The 20,636-nt window shown below is 36.8% G+C and overlaps 1 protein-coding gene across 1 annotated transcript; it reads right to left on the bottom strand.

Moving 5' to 3' along the window:
• Window positions 1-319: 319 nt before the first annotated feature.
• On the bottom strand, window positions 320-721 carry LOC125100368 (60S ribosomal protein L39-like). The gene has a single exon (XM_047730536.1). The coding sequence runs from the start codon at window positions 681-683 to the stop codon at window positions 528-530; it is 156 nt and encodes a 51-aa protein (XP_047586492.1). The 5' UTR covers window positions 684-721; the 3' UTR covers window positions 320-527.
• Window positions 722-20,636: the final 19,915 nt, after the last annotated feature.

Below are 20,636 nucleotides of genomic sequence, written 5' to 3' on the forward strand. Positions count from 1 at the left end.
CCCCGCATCGGGCTCTCTGCTCGGCGGAGAGCCTGCTTCCTCCTCTCTCTCTGCCTGCTTCTCTGCCTACTTGTGATCTCTGTCTGTCAAATAAATAAATAAAATCTTTAAAAAAAAAAAAAGAATAATTTACTTCGATAATACGTAATTTGACATGGTGGGCTCTGCTATAAAATAAGGAATTCTCTTTTCCTGAATTAGGGATAATCAGAAAGTATAAAGAGAGATGGAATTCTGCTGAGCAAAAATAGTTACTATATTTTTGTTAATGAAAAACATTCATTTCTGAAAAAACTTTTTTTTTTTTTTTTTTTTTTTTTTTACAGCTCAAACGCCTCACATTTATTACCAAACCAACCGACTGGTGCAGAGCTATAGTAACAGAAAAAATCTTTCGCTGATAAGTGGTATCTATTGGCCAGGCAGAAAGGTGTTTACAGGGTGATGGAATAGAACACATGATCTTCAAGTAGCTTAATTAAATACGTGGTGCCCATTAGGTGTGACATCGCGTGATGTGGGACGCCTTAGAGACCCAGCTTGGTTCTCCTCCAGTGCCTCCTCTTGGAGTTGTACCTGATTTTATTACCAGTTTTCATCCGAAACCACTGGGGAATGGGACGATTCTGCTTTTGTTTCTTGGCCAGGAATCGCTTGATTCTGAAAGTCTTGTGAGAAGACATGGTCAATTAACAGCGAGCGGCACTGAAAAAACATTTTTTTAAGGTGGGCTGAAGGAAAAGCTATTAGATCTTTAGGTAGTAGAATGAAAGTTTTGACCAAGGTTTTGTCTTCCTATCATTGAAAAGAATTTTCTTAGTATGAGTTTCTAACAATATGGGTAATCAGAATTGGAAAAGAAAAGACTAGTCTTGTAGGATGTCAGGAAAGGGCATGAGCAAGCATTAGATTAAATGAATGCACACAAAAAAGACCCCTAATGGGATGAATACCCAGCTTGTCACAAAAACGCTTAATGATGGAGTAAAGATAAATTTGTCAGTTTTTCATATGTTGAATATTCATCATATAGTCTATGCAGCTGTATCTTAGAATGCTATTTCCTTTTTTTTTTTTTTAACATAAAGCAGATTACTAGTTTATTCTTAGGTACTGCATTGTGTACCTTGCATGCTTAAATTTACTGTTATAGACAGGACTTGAAATGGTATTTTGTTATTCTCAATATATTTTTTTTCTATTGTAGGATCAGGTTTATGGAAAATAGGCTACATTTTTTTTTAATAGGCAAAAGATTATGTGAAAATGGGCATATTCCTGGTTGGTACACAGGTAATCTAATTTATATTTATTCAGTGTTAAATAAAACTAGTACTATATTAAATCATATATGCACATATGTGTTAAGGAATGGACATGTACCTGATTATTTATCAGTAGAGGACATGATCTTAATTATTTTTCTAGTAGGTTTCATAGGTTAATTCAAAGTCTATCATATCTTTCCAGACTCAATAACACATATAATTCAAGTTTTATAAAACTGTAACTTAGAAGTAATATTTATAATATCTCATTGGTCTTTATAATCTTTATTTCAAACTAATTTAAATGATCAATTTGAAGATTTAAAGTAATTATGTAGATAGATATAGATAGAAAATACCTGACTCCAGAAGTGAATTTAAGATGAAACTTATGAAGCTTAAGCCTCAGGGTCCCCACTTGCACAGGTCCTTTTCAATTCCAGCATGTCCTCCTCCCTGGATATGGAAAGGAAGTGCAGGTCATGCTCTAGGTATTAGACCTCCCACTGTGGGTAGTTGTGGGTCACCAGCATCTCCATGTCTATCCATGTCCGCTATGAAAATCCTACCTGGTAGAACTCATTGTTCATCCAGACCCTACCACTGTTTATCCTGAGGATCTGAACAAATGGTATTCTTTCCTTGTGTGGATCAGAGGGCTCTGAAGGTCTTGATTTGTTGCCATTTGTGCCCTCTTCCAACAAGGACCAGTTCACGAGGGGCTGGAAGGACCTACTTAGGTCCATGGGGTAAGTCTAGGGAGGACCTCGCCAAGTCCATGGGGTGAGGCATGTATTACAGATCAAAGTGTTGAGATTCTTCAAGAGCTTGCCCACAGTGATTGTAAAACACCATAAAACTGTGGTTTTATAGTAAACATCAAATAGTATAGTAAACATAAAACAACATAAAAAACATAAAACTCCCTCTGTGTTGAAGCTTGAAAAAGCCTTCTAAGCTATCAATAACACAAAACAAATTTTCATTAACCATGCTAGAGGAAAGACTGAATTATCATTTTTTTTTGAAAGTGATATACAAATTATTGCTAGTCAGAATGAACCCAAAACGGAGGGTAAAAAGTATTACGCAAGTACTACGGAAGTGGCAATTAATAATATTGTTAAAAGTGATAGGTTATTTTCTTATGTTCTGGTATTTTTCAGCTTTTTAAAACTTTATAATTTATTACAAATCCTTTCCTCATTTAAATATATACTCACTTTCACAGCTACTTGTATATTTACAGTTTTATTTTCTAAAAAATAGTTCTCTAGGCTACATAAAACCTGGATCCCTTCTCTGCCTGGTGCATAGTAGCTATTTAATACACGTTTAATTTATTACCCTCTAGAGCCATTAAATTTCTATCGACTGTATAAGTAATGATGACTTTATCTACTAATATTTGTTACATACAAATGCATAGTGTCTATCAACTATGTTACACTTACTTATTATACCATTTTAGTGGGTTGAATGATGGCCTTCAGAAAGATATGTCCACATTCTAATCCCTGAAATTTGTGAATGCTGTCTTATTTGTAGAATGGGTTTTTGCTGGCCAACAGACACATGAAAAAATGCTCAACATCACTCAGCATCAGGGAAATACAAATCAAAACCACAATGAGATACTACCTCCAGTCAGAATGGCTAAAATTAAGTCAGGAAATGACAGGTGTTGGTGAGCATGTGGAGAGAGGGGAACCCTCCTACAAAGTTAGTGGGAATACAAGCTGGTATAGCCACTTTGGAAAACAGTATGGAGGTTCCTCAAGTTGAAATTGATCTAGTCTATGACCCAGCAATTGCCCTACTGGGTATTTACCCCAAAGATACAAATGATACAAAGGTTCATCTTCACCCCAATGTTTATAGATAGCAGCCATATCCACTATAGCCAAACTATGGAAGGAGCCCAGATGTCCATCAACAGATGAATGAATTAAGATGTGGTATACATATACAATGGAATACTACTCAGCCATTAAAAAAATTGAAATCTTGCCATTTGCAATGATGTTGATGGAATAAGAGGGTATTATGATAAGTGAAACGAATCAATCAGAGAAAGGCAATTATTATATGATCTCACTGATATATGGGATTTAAGAAACAAAACAGAGACTCATACAGGAAGAGAGGTAAAAGTATAACAAGATGAAATCAGAGAGGGAGACAAACCAAAAGAGACTCATAATCATAGGAAACAAACTGAGGGTTGCTGGAGGGGAAAGGCATAGGGGAATGGGGTAACTGGGTGATGGACATTAAGGAGGGTACATGATGTAATGAGCACTGGGAATTATATAAGACTGATTAATCACTGTACTGTACATCTAAAACTAATAATATATGTGAATTAATTGATTTTAAATAAGGAGTAATAATAAAATGGTTTTTTGCAACTGAAATTAAGTTGAAGTTCTTGAGATAAGCAAGTCGTCCTTCATTTTCCAGATAGGCCCTAAATTTAGTGACAAGAAACAGAGAGGACAGACAAAAGAGGAGGAGGCAATGTGACCATGGATGTAGACCACAGAGGAGGAGTGATGGGTACACGAGTCAAGGAATGACAATTGCTACCTAAAGTTAGAAGAGACAAAGAACATAGTCTGCCCAAGAGCCTTCAGAAGGAGAGTGGCCCTTCTGACATTTTGGTTTTGAATTTCTAGTCCCCAGACTTGTGAGAGAATAAACTTCTATTTAAACCACCTGGTTTGTGATAATTTGTTACAACAGCCACAGAAAACGAATACATCATTCATTTTACCACAAACATTTTCCGATGCTATCATCAATGCACATTTTATTGTAGTAAACAAATGACAAGAAGTTAGGTGAAGGAGGTGGTATTGGAGGTTGAGAGGGAAAAATAGAACAAATTTTGAAGACAGAGCAAAATCAGGAATTTATATTCATGAAACGGACAATTCTGCCTTTTCCTTCTCCTGTTGCATTCTTTCTGATATCATGGTTTATTTTTTTCTATATGTATTGGGGAAATGGTTAAAGAAGACTCTATTAAGCCTTCATGAATTAGAAAAGAGCCCAAGGATCACAGTGGTGATTCAGGACCAGAGTCAAAAGACAGGTAAAGAAGACATAGTTACAAATTTTATGAACTTCTCAGTTGCATAAGGAGGCACACTGTGTTTTAGCCATATGAACAATCACCTAAAATACATCCTTTTCATATATACAGGCTCAAAAATGTGTCTCTACCCCAGGAGGTTGTGAATTATCTAGTGTGCCCTAGGTGTGACCTATTAATGGTACTGTTTTCCTGATTATATGAAGATCTTGTTTTTATTCTTTTATAATGTATTTTAAAAAGTATCCATTTAAGTAAACTGAATTCAGTATGTTTTTACTTCTTTAGTTGTACAGTTGTTTTCATGTAAATATACATAAGGTATAAATACTCATAAGCTAATAAGTGTACAAGTTTTTTTTTCATTAAATAGGAACAGTGATCTAGACTTAAGATTTGAATTGATGTGACTATTAGAAAAAATGTATTAATCATTTGAATGCATTTTAGGAAATATACTGAACGAATATATGTAGAAAGATTACTTCAATTTCATCCAAGAAAGTAATTTAACCATTAATGTTTAATAATGACTTCCTATTTTGATGTGTCTATATATTGAATTTTTATATATCATCTTTGGAAGGTATAGTCATTTTTCTTAAAAATTGATGAGGAACTCATGAATTGTATCCACTGATGGACTCATTGTTCTTTGTTAGAATAGAGATGAGAAGGAATACTTTGTTTATCTTGTTTTGTATTAAAGGACATTTTTTCTTTTTAAAAAGATTTTATTTATTTATTTGATAGGGAGGGAGAGAGAGAAAGCACCCAAGCAGGGGGAGTAGCACAGGGAGAGGGAGAAGCAGGCTCTCTGCTGAGCAGGGACCCTGATGTGGGGCTCAATCCCAGGACCCTGGAACCATGACCTGAGCCAAAGGCAGACACTTAACCCACTGAGCCACTTAGGTACCCCAGAGGACATTTTTTCTAAGAGAAATTTAATGTAATCATCAGTATTGGCCCAGATTCTTTTGGTAGTCTGTCCAAAACAGGTGGGAGATAACAGGTTCTCTTATTTTTTTATTTTTAATTTTTTGAGGTCTATTTTTTTAAAAAAGATTTTATTTATTTATTTGACAGACTGAGATCACAAGTAGGCAGAGAGGCAGGCAGAGAGAGGAGGAAACAGGTTCCCTGCCAAGCAGAGAGCCCGATGTGGGGCTCAATCCCAGGACCCTGAGATCATGACCTGAGCCAAGGCAGAGGCTTTAACCCACTGAGCTACCCAGGTGTCCCTTTGAAGTCTATTTTATCTAAGTTTGGCTATCTTCTCTAAAAATTTTAATTATTTATTATTCTTATTATCATCGTTATTTTAGTTTTTATTTTAATTCCAGTTAGTTAGCATACAGAATAATGTTAGTTTCTGATGTACAATGTAGTGATTGAGCACTTCCATATAACACCCGGTGCTCATCAGGCTGGCTCGGTTGGTAGAGCTTGTGACTCTTGATCTCAGGGTTGTGAGTTCAGACCCCACACTGGGCATAGAGCTTATGTAAAAAAAAAGGGGGTTCTCTTCTTTTAGACAAATCTCCTATGTTGCCCCATCCCGATCTATCCTCTGAATCCAATTCTATATATAAAAAATATAAATTGCTTTTTATTGTCTTTAGTAAATTTGAGTTGTTTAGCATTCATAAATAAGCCCTTTTTAGTTAAATGACTTCATCTCCTACTATTGCCTCCGCTCCTCATCCTCTCTCATTTTATATTGCAATTATGCTGTACTATTAAGCCATATTATTCTATGCCTTTGTACATTTTTACAAGCATGGTGGGGTTCTAAGTGAGATGAAAACATCAGGTAATTTGTCTGGAAGACTGGTGGGGTGGGCACTTTTCCTTCATTGAAAGAACTTTTAGAAGAGCTTATTCTGAGACAAAAAGAAGGATGAGTGTGTTGTAATAAGTGAACCTTGGCTGCAGAAGGGCAGAGCCAACCTCAAGTTCAACATGTTCCCCATCATTTGTTTAGCTTCCTGTTGTGCTCATGTCTGAATCCTATGGAGACCAAGTAGGAGAGAGATGTAGAAAAATCATAAAAAAGATTAAAGGTAGTAGGTGGGGGGGTGGGTGAAACAGAGGATAGGGATTAAAAAGAGCTCTTATGATGAAAAATAAAATGATAAAAATGGTAAAAGATAAAAAAATCACTTTTTCCCTAAAATCTATATAAAACATTTAGACCGCAGCATCCTTGCTTTTTGAATCTTCTATTTGAGTAGAATTCTCACTATGCCTTGCTGTAGAACTCCCTGAAATTTAGATTATACGAAGATCCAGTGATGGCCCCAAGAGAGCCTGATGCTAAAGAGATGCTCCTGGAAATATACTTTATCATAGGTCTCTATAAGGCACTTTGATCTCAGAAATATTTGATTATTGTGGTACTGGCATTGGAATTACTCGGAACTATACATTCTGCGTTAATAGATCGAGAAAAGTTGGAAACGTTTGGAAGTTTGGAAGTTCCAAACTTAATTATTTGGTGTCCTAGAGTCTTGCTAATTAAATGAATCTCATCGGATGTACTTATTTATGTTATTATATTAGTGTCTGGAAATGGCTAAAATAATGTTTTGTTTTCAGGTGTTGTTTTTCAGGTGTTGTCCTGAATCACACCTCCTAACTTCCTACCTCGTCATTCCTTCCAGAACTGCCTCCAAATAACTAAATTGCTGTGGGCTCTAAGGGTACTCTAAGATAGTTGATGGCCCTCTGGGGAGAGGGCCATATGCTCCATTTTTTACTCCTAACTCACTTCACTACTCCCATCTACACATGAGAATCCTCACATTTATTATGGAACATACTGAATAGGAAATGGTCAGTTGTGATGGTTGCTGGAAAAGCCAGTTCAAAGCAGTCATTAAGAAAGATCTGCTCTTTATCTTTTTTTTGTTTTGCTTTATGTTTTTTGTTTTTGCCTTAAGAAATACTGAACTAGTGTTGGGGAAACAGTCTTGGCTTAATAACATTGTGGGTTGAGATCTACTGGTTTCATGCAGGATTCAGATTTGTGCATTGAAAGAAGTAATTGGTCCAGGAGAACTTGAGAAACCTGAAGCAGTTATTACATCCCATTCAGGAATAATATCATTAGCTAACTTATTAATTAATGGGAATTTTAAAAACAAATTTTTCTCTGTTAAACCTTGATTAAATTGAACAAACAAGTATAATCTTAATCCTTGACCCATGTGAATGGAGGAGAGCTTAGATAGTGTCAAATGAACTGGGGACAAGAATGACCACCCAGGGTTGTGAGTGTCCCTGTAGACAGACCCCATTGTTGGGATCTCCTTCCCCTCAGTCTGTGTAGAGCTCTGATGAGGACCAAAGTGGACCTCCACATTCTGTTGTGCTTGAGATACTACCGGTCAGACTTCCTTCCTCTTTAGTATATTTTTGTGGCCCCAGTTTCTATATTTTTTGCAGATTCCAATAGCTGGGTTCATGAAAAACTCTATTCTTTCTGTTTTAATGATATTCAAGTGTTTCCCTCTTTGAAACTGCCTGATCAAATTTTATTACTCTGTATATGAAGCAGTTGGAGAAGTTAAGCAGCTTTCTGTTCACGTAGATTACTAAGACCAGAAGCCAGGTAATGACTGAGACAGAGCAGAACCAAGACTTTTGTCTGCCTCTCAGTCCATTCAGATTTTTTTTTTCACATTATGTATTTTTTGACTAAAACACAGAATAAGTAGCTCCTTTTCTATCTGAGAATGCAAAAATGGCTGAGGTGCTCTTGAAAATAATTACAGTTTACTGTACCAGCCAATGGAAAAACAAAGCTAAGTCTAATCACTTATTTTTAAGTATTTATTAAATGGATTCTTGGTGTGAGCATTGAAAAATAGAAAACCTTAATGAAGACCATACTATATGACATGGCATATTATATATTTATTTGAAAAAGGAAACAATGAAATTATTTACAAAGCGCACAATGGTTATACTTACTTAGCTGCAGTTCGGAAATTTGAGAGCACTTAAAAATTTTTTCACAAATATTAAATAAATCTACAAAGTGTCAGGCACCGTGTGAAGTGCTTAGGTTGCAATGATAGCAGTTTGGACATGTCTCCTGCCTTCATTGTGTATATGGTCCAGAGGGTGATATAGACAAGTAAGTGGGTAAGTAAGATGCAGTGTGAAAATGAGCATCAGAGGGGAAGTACAAGACATGTGAGTACTTAGCAAGGGCACCATATCTAGACATGGGAGTGTGAGAAGTTTCGCCAATAGTAGTGGCATTTAAGCTGCAAAGTCAAGGATGAAGAGAAGTTAACCAGGTGAAAATAGGAGTTAGATGGGGTTGGACAAGCATTGTAGATAGAGGAGCAGAATGTGGAAAGTTTCCAAATTAAAAGAGTAAATAATTTTTTTTTCCAGGAACCAAGAGAAGTTTAAAATCTTTGAAGTATGCCAGCTACAAACTTTTCTGTGGTTATTTCAATGGTAAGTAGACAATGTTATTATTTTTCCTCAGGGCACAAATTATTTGGCAAATGAATACCTTTTCTAGACCTGGACATTTAGGAATTTTTTTCCTTTTTTATTTTTTTTTACTCCTTTTTCTTTCTTTCTTTCTTTTTTTTTTTTTAATTTTATTTATTTATGGGAGAGACAGAGAGTGGGCAAGCTGCAGGGAGGGGCAGAGGGAGAGGGAAAAGCAGGCTCTCCACTGAGCAAGAGGGCTTTATCTCTAGGTCCTCGGGCTTATGACCTGAGCTGAAGGCAGATACGCTTAACCAACTGAGCCATCCAGGTGCCCATCCTTTTTATTTTCTGAAGAAGGGACAGAATGATAATCTCCAAACGTAGTGGTTGCTTATTATCTCTGCCTCATGTGTATGACTGTGTTTGGGAGTGTTGCCCATAGGAGTAGATACCACGCTTTTACATAACTTGTTGACCCCTGTGAATCATGACAAATAGAATGCAGGCATTGTGGTCAAAAACCTTGTATGACTTGTCATATACAATTGTTAACATGTTTCCAACTCTTGGCTCTCCTAAGCTTTATTTTATATATTTTATAACTTATTCACATACAACACTTCAGAATCCTACTTTAACACTTGAAAGTTTCTGAGACATTTGCCACATTGGACAGTTGTACTTGACAACTAGAAGGGGAAAAAAAAGAAGTATAAAAAATGATTGTAACTAACTTATGTCTATCCAGAGCAAACTGGTGATGAAAAATTGTCCTCTTTATGTTTCTCTGTACTGAAACAACATGCTCCCTTCCAGCACAGCTGATGCTTATTTATTAGGTCATTCAATATTAAAATGATTATGAAGATTCTTAGTATAGTAATTATTAGCAATTATAACCATCATCATTATTAATGTTATTAATAGCTAAAATTTGTGTCATGTTACTATATATCAAATACTGAGCCAAGTGTTTCATGTTTATTATTTCATTTAATCTATGTTACGTTCTTATGAAGCAGGCATTATCATTTTATTTATCCTACAGTTAAAGAAATAGATGCATAAAGAGGTTATATACTTTGCCCCAAATCACAGAACTAGTATGTGGGAGGAAGAATTTGAATCTAGGTTCTCTGACTTCCAAGCTCACTTGCATACTAGATGCTAAAGTTAGTTGCATCATAAAAGTTTGCAAAAAGAGTCAACTAGTAGCCTGCCTAAGAAACCAGTTGAGTATGGCACGAATTTAAAGGATAAGTTTCCTTGGCATGATGAACTATCTTCTTATGAGTATTTTCAAGATATTTATTAGGTTAAAATTAACTTACAGTTCTTGTGGATGCTAATAAGCTGCCCTGTTTACCTTTAAGCTGAACTTTACAAATGGTATTGTACCTTTATAACCTTGACATTTATTAAGGTTTGAAAAGTGCTGTTCACTACTTGAGAAAAGAGTAAATGTACTCTTAGAGTGCTTTGAAAAAAAAAAAGTGCTGTATGTGTGAGTTGTTTGAGTGGTTCTTTATGGTACAACAAGCACTTTTGCATTATTTTATTTTATTCTTATAGCTCTCTGAGAGTGGAGATATATAGAGTGGGCATTATTGCCTCCGTTGTGCTGTTAAGGAAACTGATTCTCAGTGAGTTAAGGATGAGCCAGAACCAGAACATGGAACACTGCTATTTTCCTTATAAGCTGCTTTTCCCTATATGCCTCTATATAATTCTGAAGAAAAATAGATTAAGGAAATTTCATAGGGAATACTATGTAAGAAGATAAAGTCAGTCCCCGTTAGGGCAAACTAGAATGTGACACTGCCTCCTGACTCCTTAACATTACCAGATATGACTTGGTTAATAACCTCACTGCAGACAATGAAATTCCCAATTATCACAACTTGTAAACATGGCACATAGCTTTTTGCTGGCACCTAATATGTCATTAGAAGATGGGGGGGGTGCAGGCTTCATGGACTTTAGTTCTCCCCCTTTACCCTACAGTAATGCTACCATGGAAAGATATTTATAGACAGATATTTATAAACAGTGGCTTTATAAACCCTAGGAAAACTGAGGAAGCTTCTTCATTTTTTATGGAGGTAACTCATTGACTGTCTTGGCAAGGATTTAAAAAGAGTTTGTTATTTTAGTAAATAGAACTAAAGTAATTTTCTTTTTGAGAACACATTGTAGAAGAAAACTCTATTCCAGTAATTAGCCAGCATAGTCAAATTCTTGCTAAAATTTGTATTCAAATAATCTGTGTTTTGTTTTAGAAAATGTAGCTCTTGGCCAATATTTTCCATATTGAACTATAGAAATAAGAATGAGGTAAGTGGAAGGGTGCTGCTTCGGTGGCTCAGTTGGTTGAGCATCCGACTCTTGATTTTTGGCTCATGTCATGACCTCAGGGTGTGAGGGTGTGGGTGGGATGGAGTCCGCACATCAGGCTCTGTACTCAGCAGGGAGTCTACTTCTCTCTTTCTCTCTCTCTCTGTGCCTCCCCCCTACTTGCACTTCCTCTTTCTCTTTCTCAAATAAATAAACCTTTTAAAAAAGTGAGTCAAGTGGCAAAATAATTGAGTTGAAAGTATAGATTTTGGTAAATAATGGTAAGAATTGGACACAATAACATGTTTGAGAAAATCCTGTAATAGTCCCAAGGCACCAAAAATGTTAGCCTAAAGCAAGTGTCTGAAATGGCCAGTGTGCATAGCAACATGAGGGCAGGTAGGGTCAAATAGAAAAGACAAAAATCAATATACATTAGCCAATAGAAAATATCTTTTTTATTAAAATAGCGTCAGAATACTTTTACAGTGATCACATGTTACAGGAACTTTGTGGTCTTCAAATGTGATGATAAAAAATAATTTGTTTCAATTGAAGAAATACTTCATTACCAGGCAAGTACTTATAGTCAGAAGCCTGGGTAGCAAAATTGCCCATTGCATTGACCAAAACATCTAGCTTCATGCAAGCCAGGAAGGCACTATAATGCCAAACAACGTGAAGAAAATAAAATGACGCAGGGGTCAATAGGCTGATTTAAGGCTCCTTTAGAAAGAGAATTTGAGGTTTGCCCAGGGCAAAGACTTCGTGACTCTGGTGAGGAGGTCCAATTCTCTCTGCCTCAGAGATATAGGTCTTAATCAAATCTGTTATACCTGGGTTTAGGCCAACTCTAGTTTATGTAGTTAACTTAAGCAATATCTATCATGGGTCTGCCTCAAACTAGCTCTATGACCTTGGTCTAGTACTTAACCTCACTGGGTCTTTTTCTATAGCACAATCAATATACTTTCTGTTCTTTTTCAGTCCTCACAGGGATGCCTGTGAACAAAAAACATAGTAAATGTGAAATTGTTTCGAGTTTCTCAGAGAAAAGACACATTGAACACTGGAATTTATTGCTGTTATTAAAGTTAATGATCATTATTAGCAGTACATTGGGATAAACAACACTGCCAGTCAAGATTTGAGTAGCTCTTAGCTAACAATCGAGAGTTCAGCTTAAATGTTATGAGGGTTCTACTGGAGTAGGTACAAGGTTCAGGTATAATACTTTTTTCTTTCTGGGAAGAGCATGAACGATAGGTTTATTTAGAACCCACTAAAACATTTTCTTAGTTTCTTAAAAATTGGAATTTGAAGATGCGCAAGTATCAGAAAAAAATCTATTCTGTTTGATGAGATTTACTCATTTCAGTGATGACTGATTGGCTTTAGTTTTGTTTGTTTGTTTGTTTGTTTCTGCTCCCTCTATACATAGCCTCTCTTTCTAGCCTCCTCCACACACGACTATGAAATAATTATAAAAATCAATGCATTGAACAATCTAAGTTTACCAACATGTAAACATGTAATATTCGATTTTTTCAATATTTTGTCAGCAAAATATGGGGATGGTGCCACTTCTTTTCCGCAGAATCGTTATTGGATGGTTTCTGTGTGGTCTCCTGTGGTCACCACCTATCCTTCCTTGCCTGACATTGTTTTTGTAGCCTGCTCTGAGTACTTAGAAAGCCTCATTTCCTCTGCCTTGGAGCTTCAGTGTGGGGAGAAATTAAAGAGAGTAAGCTTTGCCCTATTCCCGATTGTTTGCAGGTCTTGGTGCTTAGCAAACAGTGCTTGGTGCTTGTGAAAGGTCTGTCTATTTCTGCAAAGGACAGAGGAGAAAGGAGGAAGTGTAAGTGCTCTACAAATCCTTTTCTATCCATTCTCCATGGATGCCCCTTCTCTTCTACAACTAGGCTTTTAAAAAATTTTTATTTATTTATTTTTTTTTTTAAGTTCTTTTTTTATTATGTTCAATTAGCCAATATAAAGTACATCATTAGGTTTTTTTTTTTTTTTTTACAGCTTTATAAACATATATTTTTATCCCCAGGGGTACAGGTCTGCGAATCGCCAGGTTTACACACTTCACAACACTCACCATAGCACATACCCTCCCCGATATCCATAACCCCACCCCCTCTCCCAACCCCCTCCCCCCATCAACCCTCAGTTTGTTTTGTGAGATTAAGAGTCACTTATGGTTTGTCTCCCTCCCAATCCCATCTTGTTTCATTTACTCTTCTCCTACCCCCTCGACCCCCCATGTTGCATCTCCTCTCCCTCATATCAGGGAGATCATATGATAGTTGTCTTTCTCCGACTGACTTATTTCGCTAAGCATGATACCCTCTAGTTCCATCCACGTCGTCGCAAATGGCAAGATTTCATTTCTTTTGATGGCTGCATAGTATTCCATTGTGTATATATACCACATCTTCTTTATCCATTCGTCTGTAGATGGACATCTAGGTTCTTTCCATAGTTTGGCTATTGTAGACATTGCTGCTATAAACATTCGGGTGCACGTGCCCCTTCGGATCACTACGTTTGTATCTTTAGGGTAAATACCCAGCAGTGCAATTGCAGGGTCATAGGGTAGTTCTATTTTCAACATTTTGAGGAACCTCCATGCTGTTTTCCAGAGTGGTTGCACCAGCTTGCATTCCCACCAACAGTGTAGGAGGGTTCCCCTTTCTCCGCATCCTCGCCAGCATCTGTCATTTCCTGACTTGTTAATTTTAGCCATTCTGACTGGTGTGAGGTGATATCTCATGGTGGTTTTGATTTGTATTTCCCTGATGCCGAGTGATATGGAGCACTTTTTCATGTGTCTGTTGGCCATCTGGATGTCTTCTTTGCAGAAATGTCTGTTCATGTCCTCTGCCCATTTCTTGATTGGATTATTTGTTCTTTGGGTGTTGAGTTTGCTAAGTTCTTTATAGATTTTGGACACTAGCCCTTTATCTGATATGTCATTTGCAAATATCTTCTCCCTTTCTGTCAGTTGTCTTTTGGTTTTGTTCACTGTTTCCTTTGCTGTGCAAAAGCTTTTGATCTTGATAAAATCCCAAAAGTTCATTTTTGCCCTTGCTTCCCTTGCCTTTGGTGATGTTCCTAGGAAGATGTTGCTGCGGCTGACGTCGAAGAGGTTGCTGCCTGTGTTCTCCTTGAGGATTTTGATGGATTCCTTTCTCACATTGAGATCCTTCATCCATTTTGAGTCTATTTTCGTGTGTGGTGTAAGGAAATGATCCAATTTCATTTTTCTGCATGTGGCTGTCCAATTTTCCCAACACCATTTATTGAAGAGGCTGTCTTTGTTCCATTGGACATTCTTTCCTGCTTTGTCGAAGATGAGTTGACCATGGAGTTGAGGGTCCATTTCTGGGCTCTCTATTCTGTTCCATTGATCTATGTGTCTGTTTTTGTGCCAGTACCATGCTGTCTTGATGATGACAGCTTTGTAATAGAGCTTGAAGTCCGGAATTGTGATGCCACCAACTTTGGCTTTCTTTTTCAATATTCCTTTGGCTATTCGAGGTCTTTTCTGGTTCCATATAAATTTTAGGATTATTTGTTCCATTTCTTTGAAAAAAATGGATGGTACTTTGATAGGAATTGCATTAAATGTGTAGATTGCTTTAGGTAGCATAGACATTTTCACAATATTTATTCTTCCAATCCAGGAGCATGGAACATTTTTCCATTTCTTTGTGTCTTCCTCAATTTCTTTCATGAGTACTTTATAGTTTTCTGAGTATAGATTCTTAGTCTCTTTGGTTAGGTTTATTCCTAGGTATCTTATAGTTTTGGGTGCAATTGTAAATGGGATGGACTCCTTAATTTCTCTTTCTTCTGTTTTGTCGTTGGTGTAGAGAAATGCGACTGATTTCTGTGCATTGATTTTATATCCTGACACTTTACTGAATTCCTGTACAAGTTCTAGCAGTTTTGGAGTGGAGTCTTTTGGGTTTTCCACATAGAGTATCATATCATCTGTGAAGAGTGATAGTTTGACTTCTTCTTTGCCGATTTGGATGCCTTTAATTTCCTTTTGTTGTCTGATTGCTGAGGCTAGGACTTCTAGTACTATGTTGAATAGCAGTGGTGATAACGGACATCCCTGCCGTGTTCCTGACCTTAGCGGAAAAGCTTTCAGTTTTTCTCCATTGAGAATGATATTTGCAGTGGGTTTTTCATAGATGGCTTTGATAATATTGAGGTATGTGCCGTCTATCCTATTTATTTATTTTTTTGTGGCAAAGTTTTGGTTTCTTTGGAAATGCCTAGTGCCAGGTAATTGGCATAAAGACTACTTCATTTCACATCCCTACATGATTCTTGAGTGGTTCTGAATCTTTTAGAAGTTAGTTTGAAAGTTGTTTTTATTTGTTCTCTTTAATTAGGCAAAATAAGACATCAATATTTCATGGTAAATGAAATCTCTCTCCCATTTTTAAGATGCCAAGAGATAAAAATCTAGGTTAATCAGTTCCAAATTATGTATGTGTGTGTGTGTGTGTGTATGTGTGTTTCTTCCCACAAATCAGAAATGTTGACATTGTTTTCCTGGCTTTACTGATGTGAAAAATGAATCTCAGAGAAATTGTCACATATCTAATGAAAGGCCGAGGATGTATTCAAGTCGAGATTTGGCAGACTTCAAATTCTGTATTCTTTCTGCTAGACAAAACTACGTCTTAGCCTGACATTCCACTTGGTTGGCCAGCATTTGAACCCTATTCCTATGTAGGGGAATGACCTTTTCTTTGTGCATTTTGAAAGGGGCATCACCACTTCCCATTATAGAAGGTGAAAATATTAGATACTTTCTTAGCCTCCCTTTTAGCTAGGACAAGGACATGTGACTTAGGTACTTCTAGGTCAGTGGTAGCCATCCTAGAATAGGCGGTACTTCGAGAAGTTTTCTTGTCAGCGGTAGGAGTTGTCTGTTGGGTTGAACTCAGGGGGAGCGAGAGCAGTGCTGCCTCTGCCTGCATCCAGTATGGAGGGCCAAGTCATGGGGTTCAGATCCACGCGGTCAGTGGCCAGATCGGGGGCATTATTCTTGACTGCCTAACTATGTGTCTCATTTCCCAACTTTGCCAATGAATCTGAGACATACCTAATATTCTTTTAATAGATGCCTTCCTATTTAAATTAGCTAGGATTGATTTCATTTTGGGGTGGAGGTTCCAATCTCCAGTCTTCTGAATCATTTTTAGCCTAATTTTCTGTTTGATTTTTTTTTTTTCCCCTGGCTTTGGGGTCTATGGAGTTTATTAGAGAGCAAGCATTGGATAAGTTTTGCAAAGCACTATCCATTGTTTCCTTAAAACTAAGTGTGATTATTAGGATACAAAGAATGTAATTGCTGCAACATCCCTGGCAATATGTAATAATATGCAAGAGCCTAACCGAGTTTCCCCATAACCTAACAGGCACGGGCTTTGGAATTTGTGGAAAGAGGAGCAAAATAAGCATTCGCAGGAATTAATTTTATGAAGTGATGTCCTTCAGTTGCCATCTGCCTAGCAGCACCCACTCAGTTCAAGAGTTAATGCACTTGAAATCCTTTCTCCTCTGTCCACCCCTTCCTTTCCTAGCAAACCAGTCTCTCCTTTGACTTTACCTTTACATTCTTCAGTATTTTCTCTCTGTCTTGTAAGCTTACTCCCAATACTCACTGATACATAGAATACATTTGGTGGCTCTTCAGGGTTGTGTCTCATTTGCATTTTCCTCCTCCAAAATCAAGCCCAATGCCTGGAACAGAGTTGGCAATCAGTGAATATTTATTTAAAGAAACAATTAGTACTGTAAATTATGGTATGGTTCATTTCTTTCAAATTTCACCTTTTCTTATGTTAAATTTTCAAGACCGGTTTCTCTGCATGATTTATGTAATTCTTCATTAAATTTCCATGATTTATTTGGCTCCTTCCAAAACCCCTTGTTCTTTCTTAACTCTAATATTTCCATATTCTCTTCTACCACTCACCCCTTCTATGTAAACCCACATATAACCCATGTGCCCTACACAACAAGGTGATCCAGGGTTCATGGCTATGTTTTTTTTCAAACAAAAAATCTCCTCTGAAAAACCTTGATATTAATAGCAGCACATTTTAAACACATTTTAAACTACCTTGTATTTCTCTGGCTCCACTCCATTGTTGCTACTGTCTACCCATTAATACTTAGGAAAAGGGTTTTTTTGATTGCTTAGTGACACATGGTTATGTTCAACATTTTAAATATAATTTGGGGTAGAGAGAAGTTTAGATTGGACTTAGACATGCCTTTAACTTTATATGTTTAGAGCCTACCTCCCAAAGTTCTCTGGTACAGTCATTATCCTAGTCTATAGTGTAAAACTCTATTTGTGTTATCTGTCTCAGAATTCTGAATTTCATGCTGTGAAATATGGGGTTCCATTTTGTAACACTCCCTTTCTAGAACCTACTCTTTATTTTCAAAGAGAACAAGGATTATAGTGGAAGAAAAGAATGAGGATAATAATGGCTCCATTTTACAAGCACCCTGTCAGGTTTTTGTGATGTAACCTTCGTCAATTTAAGTAAAGGCAGGTGAGAAAGACCCAGGGGCTCCAGCCACACAAGGCTGCCCTACATGTACCTACTGTTCTATCTAACCCTAACTCTCTCCCAGTCTTTTCAAAAGGAGAAAAGAAAAGGACATGAATAGTTCCTGTCTGTTGTACTGCAAACTGGATAGAATATATCAAAGAGGAAATTATACGTCTGGGATTTGGAAAACATTCATTATAACTGATCATAGAACAAATTGACATGGACTGGTGCAATGTCCTGACCTTACAGTAGATTTAAATATATAGAACAAAGGCAAGGACAAGCAGTAGCTTAACCTTGATTTTCAGTCAATTTCCTTAAATATCCTTTTAAGATTTCTACTATATTTGGGGCTTAAAAAAATACCGTGATCCTTTTCTAAAAAGAGACTATGTTAAGCATCACATTGTATAAACAGATACCTTTGAGGCTTTTAAAGTTTAGTCAGGGAGGAGGCAGGGAAGAAATACAGCAAGTGATAATACAATGTAAGATTTAATACTAACTGCCTTACTGTGATTAATTACCTTGTGCCTTAAGCTCTTCTAACTGCTGTACCAATAGGACCTCATTTAATCATTTAACAACCCTATTACTAATCTGCATTTTACAAAGAAGGAAACCGAGGCACAGAGAGGTTGCCCAAGGCCACACAGAGAGTGAATGGTGGAACAGAATTCAAAGCCAAACAGGTTGGCTGCAGAGCACGTATGTGTGTTTTAGACAGTAATAAGAGGTGACATGAGGCAGTACATATATGCTAAATTAGTGAGTATCTCAGGGGTGGCTAGATGGTGGCTTGGGCTAAATCTGTTCCTTCACTCTTTGGGTCACACTCTGTTTTGCCTGCAGGTTGTTTTGAAGTTTCTGTGTATTTTTAAAAATTTGAAATTAATTGCCAGGACTTAAAAAGTGAGGGATTTTCCATAAATATTCAGATGTTTGGCTCTTCCTGATAGTTCAGAAGATACGGATATCCTCTATCCACATTCTTATGAGGAAACATTGTCTGCAACCGCATAGCTGTTGTTCACTTAAAAAGAGGCTTTAGTCATCTGTTTGCTACAGTCCTCACCACTCCCTTTTATTTCCTGGATGAATTTTGTGTGTCAGCTGCCATTTATCTTTCCACTTCAATATTTTTTGTTTGTTTCTCTTGTGGTAAAGTTAGTACTTTTACTTGTGTCCATATCAAGTGTGAGAAAAATGAGAAATGAACATAGATACCAAGCATTTACAGTTATTCACTCATTTATGTTATTTGTCAGGTTTGTAAACTTGAAGTTGTAAACTATGGAGGACACAACACAAGGCTCACTTGGATAGGAAAACTGCTAAATATAAAAAAGGAAATTACTTGGTTCCAAGATAGTGGATCGGATTGTTGTAGATAGAACAACATATGTTAGGGAGGGTAGGAAGGTTAAATGGGTAAAAACGAAATCACAATTTGAATTTAAAAAATAGGTTCTGCAGCAAAACAAGCATTACTCAGTTTTTGACTGGAGTCATTTGTGATGGTTTTGGTGGTTTTGAGGTTGCAATGAATGAAATGCATGATTAAATCTAAGAATGTCTTAATGGAAGGACAAATTATGTCTTCTCTTTCTCTTTGTCCCCTGTCTGTAAGATAGAAACATGTGCACACACACACACGTACTCAGATATATACATATATATCCAAACATACAAGCATATGCATATACTGATACACACTCTTCTTCCGTTTGAATTGTTCGATGGTTTTAGGTGACAGGATTAGACATAATGTTGATGCAGCTACCAAAGTAAATTAATTACTGGACCATAATTCTACCCAGATGTTCAGGTAATAGTATTAGAGATACTGTTTTCCTTCAGGCAGGTACTTAGGGTATCCACAGGGTCACAGAATCAGTAGGGAGTAAGGGATGAGCCATGGATGCCTTACAGATTGAATCAACAGGTAACTATGTCCATATGATTGCCAGCCAGTCAAGGTCTGGCTTTTCAAATTACCTGGCAAGGTCTTCTATTGCCATCTTATCTCGACAAGCTCTGAGTGTAGCCTCCTCCAACCCTTGTTCCAGATGGAAGAAATAGTTTTTAAAAATATCATTTTAAATAGGTTATTACCTGGCATCTCCCAGAATAATAAAGTAAGGAACAATTTCGGAACTGTCCTTGAGTACATTTGACTGAAGCATCTTCATGCACAGTGAGGCTCACTAAGCATTATTTTGCTACACTTCACTGTACTAGAGATAGTTCTCAATGCAATAGTCCATTCCAATTTATCTTATGCCAAGAAAATGAGTATTTTTTAAACTCCAGAGGCACAGTTTCCTTTCTTACGCATTCTGTCTTAAAAGGAAATATCACTTCCAAACAAAAAGCAAATATTTAAATCTCTCCCTTACTCCTTTCCATCCCTATATTTAAAAGATTAGTTATCAGAGCAAAATAATTTGTAGTAACTGTGCAGATTTTTAAGATGTAGCCTGGCTGAGCTACTTCTGTTCAATACATAAAATTTTTCTTAATAAATTGCTTGAAGCAAAATAGGAATTTCACAGGTGTTGTCTATTTTTCTCTCTTCAGATATAACAGCTGATTTCAAACATGTAGATTTGAGACATGAAAAATAAAATTACTGTCCTGCAGGTGCATAATAATAAATAAACATTAAAGGTTGAAAGTATATGCAAAGCACATGCAAAGGCAAGTGCTAACCAGGTTTTATAATTGAGAAATGTCATAGCATTTGCCACAGTGGAAAAAACCTAGACATTTTTGAGTTTTGTTCTGTGGACACCAATTTCCATCTGTAAGGGACTCCCTTCTTTCCTTCCTTCATACCTTCCTTCCTTTGTCCCATCCTCTCTTTGTAAAGACCACGTA

This window comes from Lutra lutra, chromosome 5 (assembly GCF_902655055.1).
Source record: "Lutra lutra chromosome 5, mLutLut1.2, whole genome shotgun sequence".
Classification (NCBI taxonomy): domain Eukaryota; kingdom Metazoa; phylum Chordata; class Mammalia; order Carnivora; family Mustelidae; genus Lutra; species Lutra lutra.

What these genes read in the sequence shown, in the direction of transcription:
- LOC125100368 (XM_047730536.1), bottom strand. Translation starts at nt 683, where the DNA reads ATGTCTTCTCACAAGACTTTCAGAATCAAGCGATTCCTGGCCAAGAAA.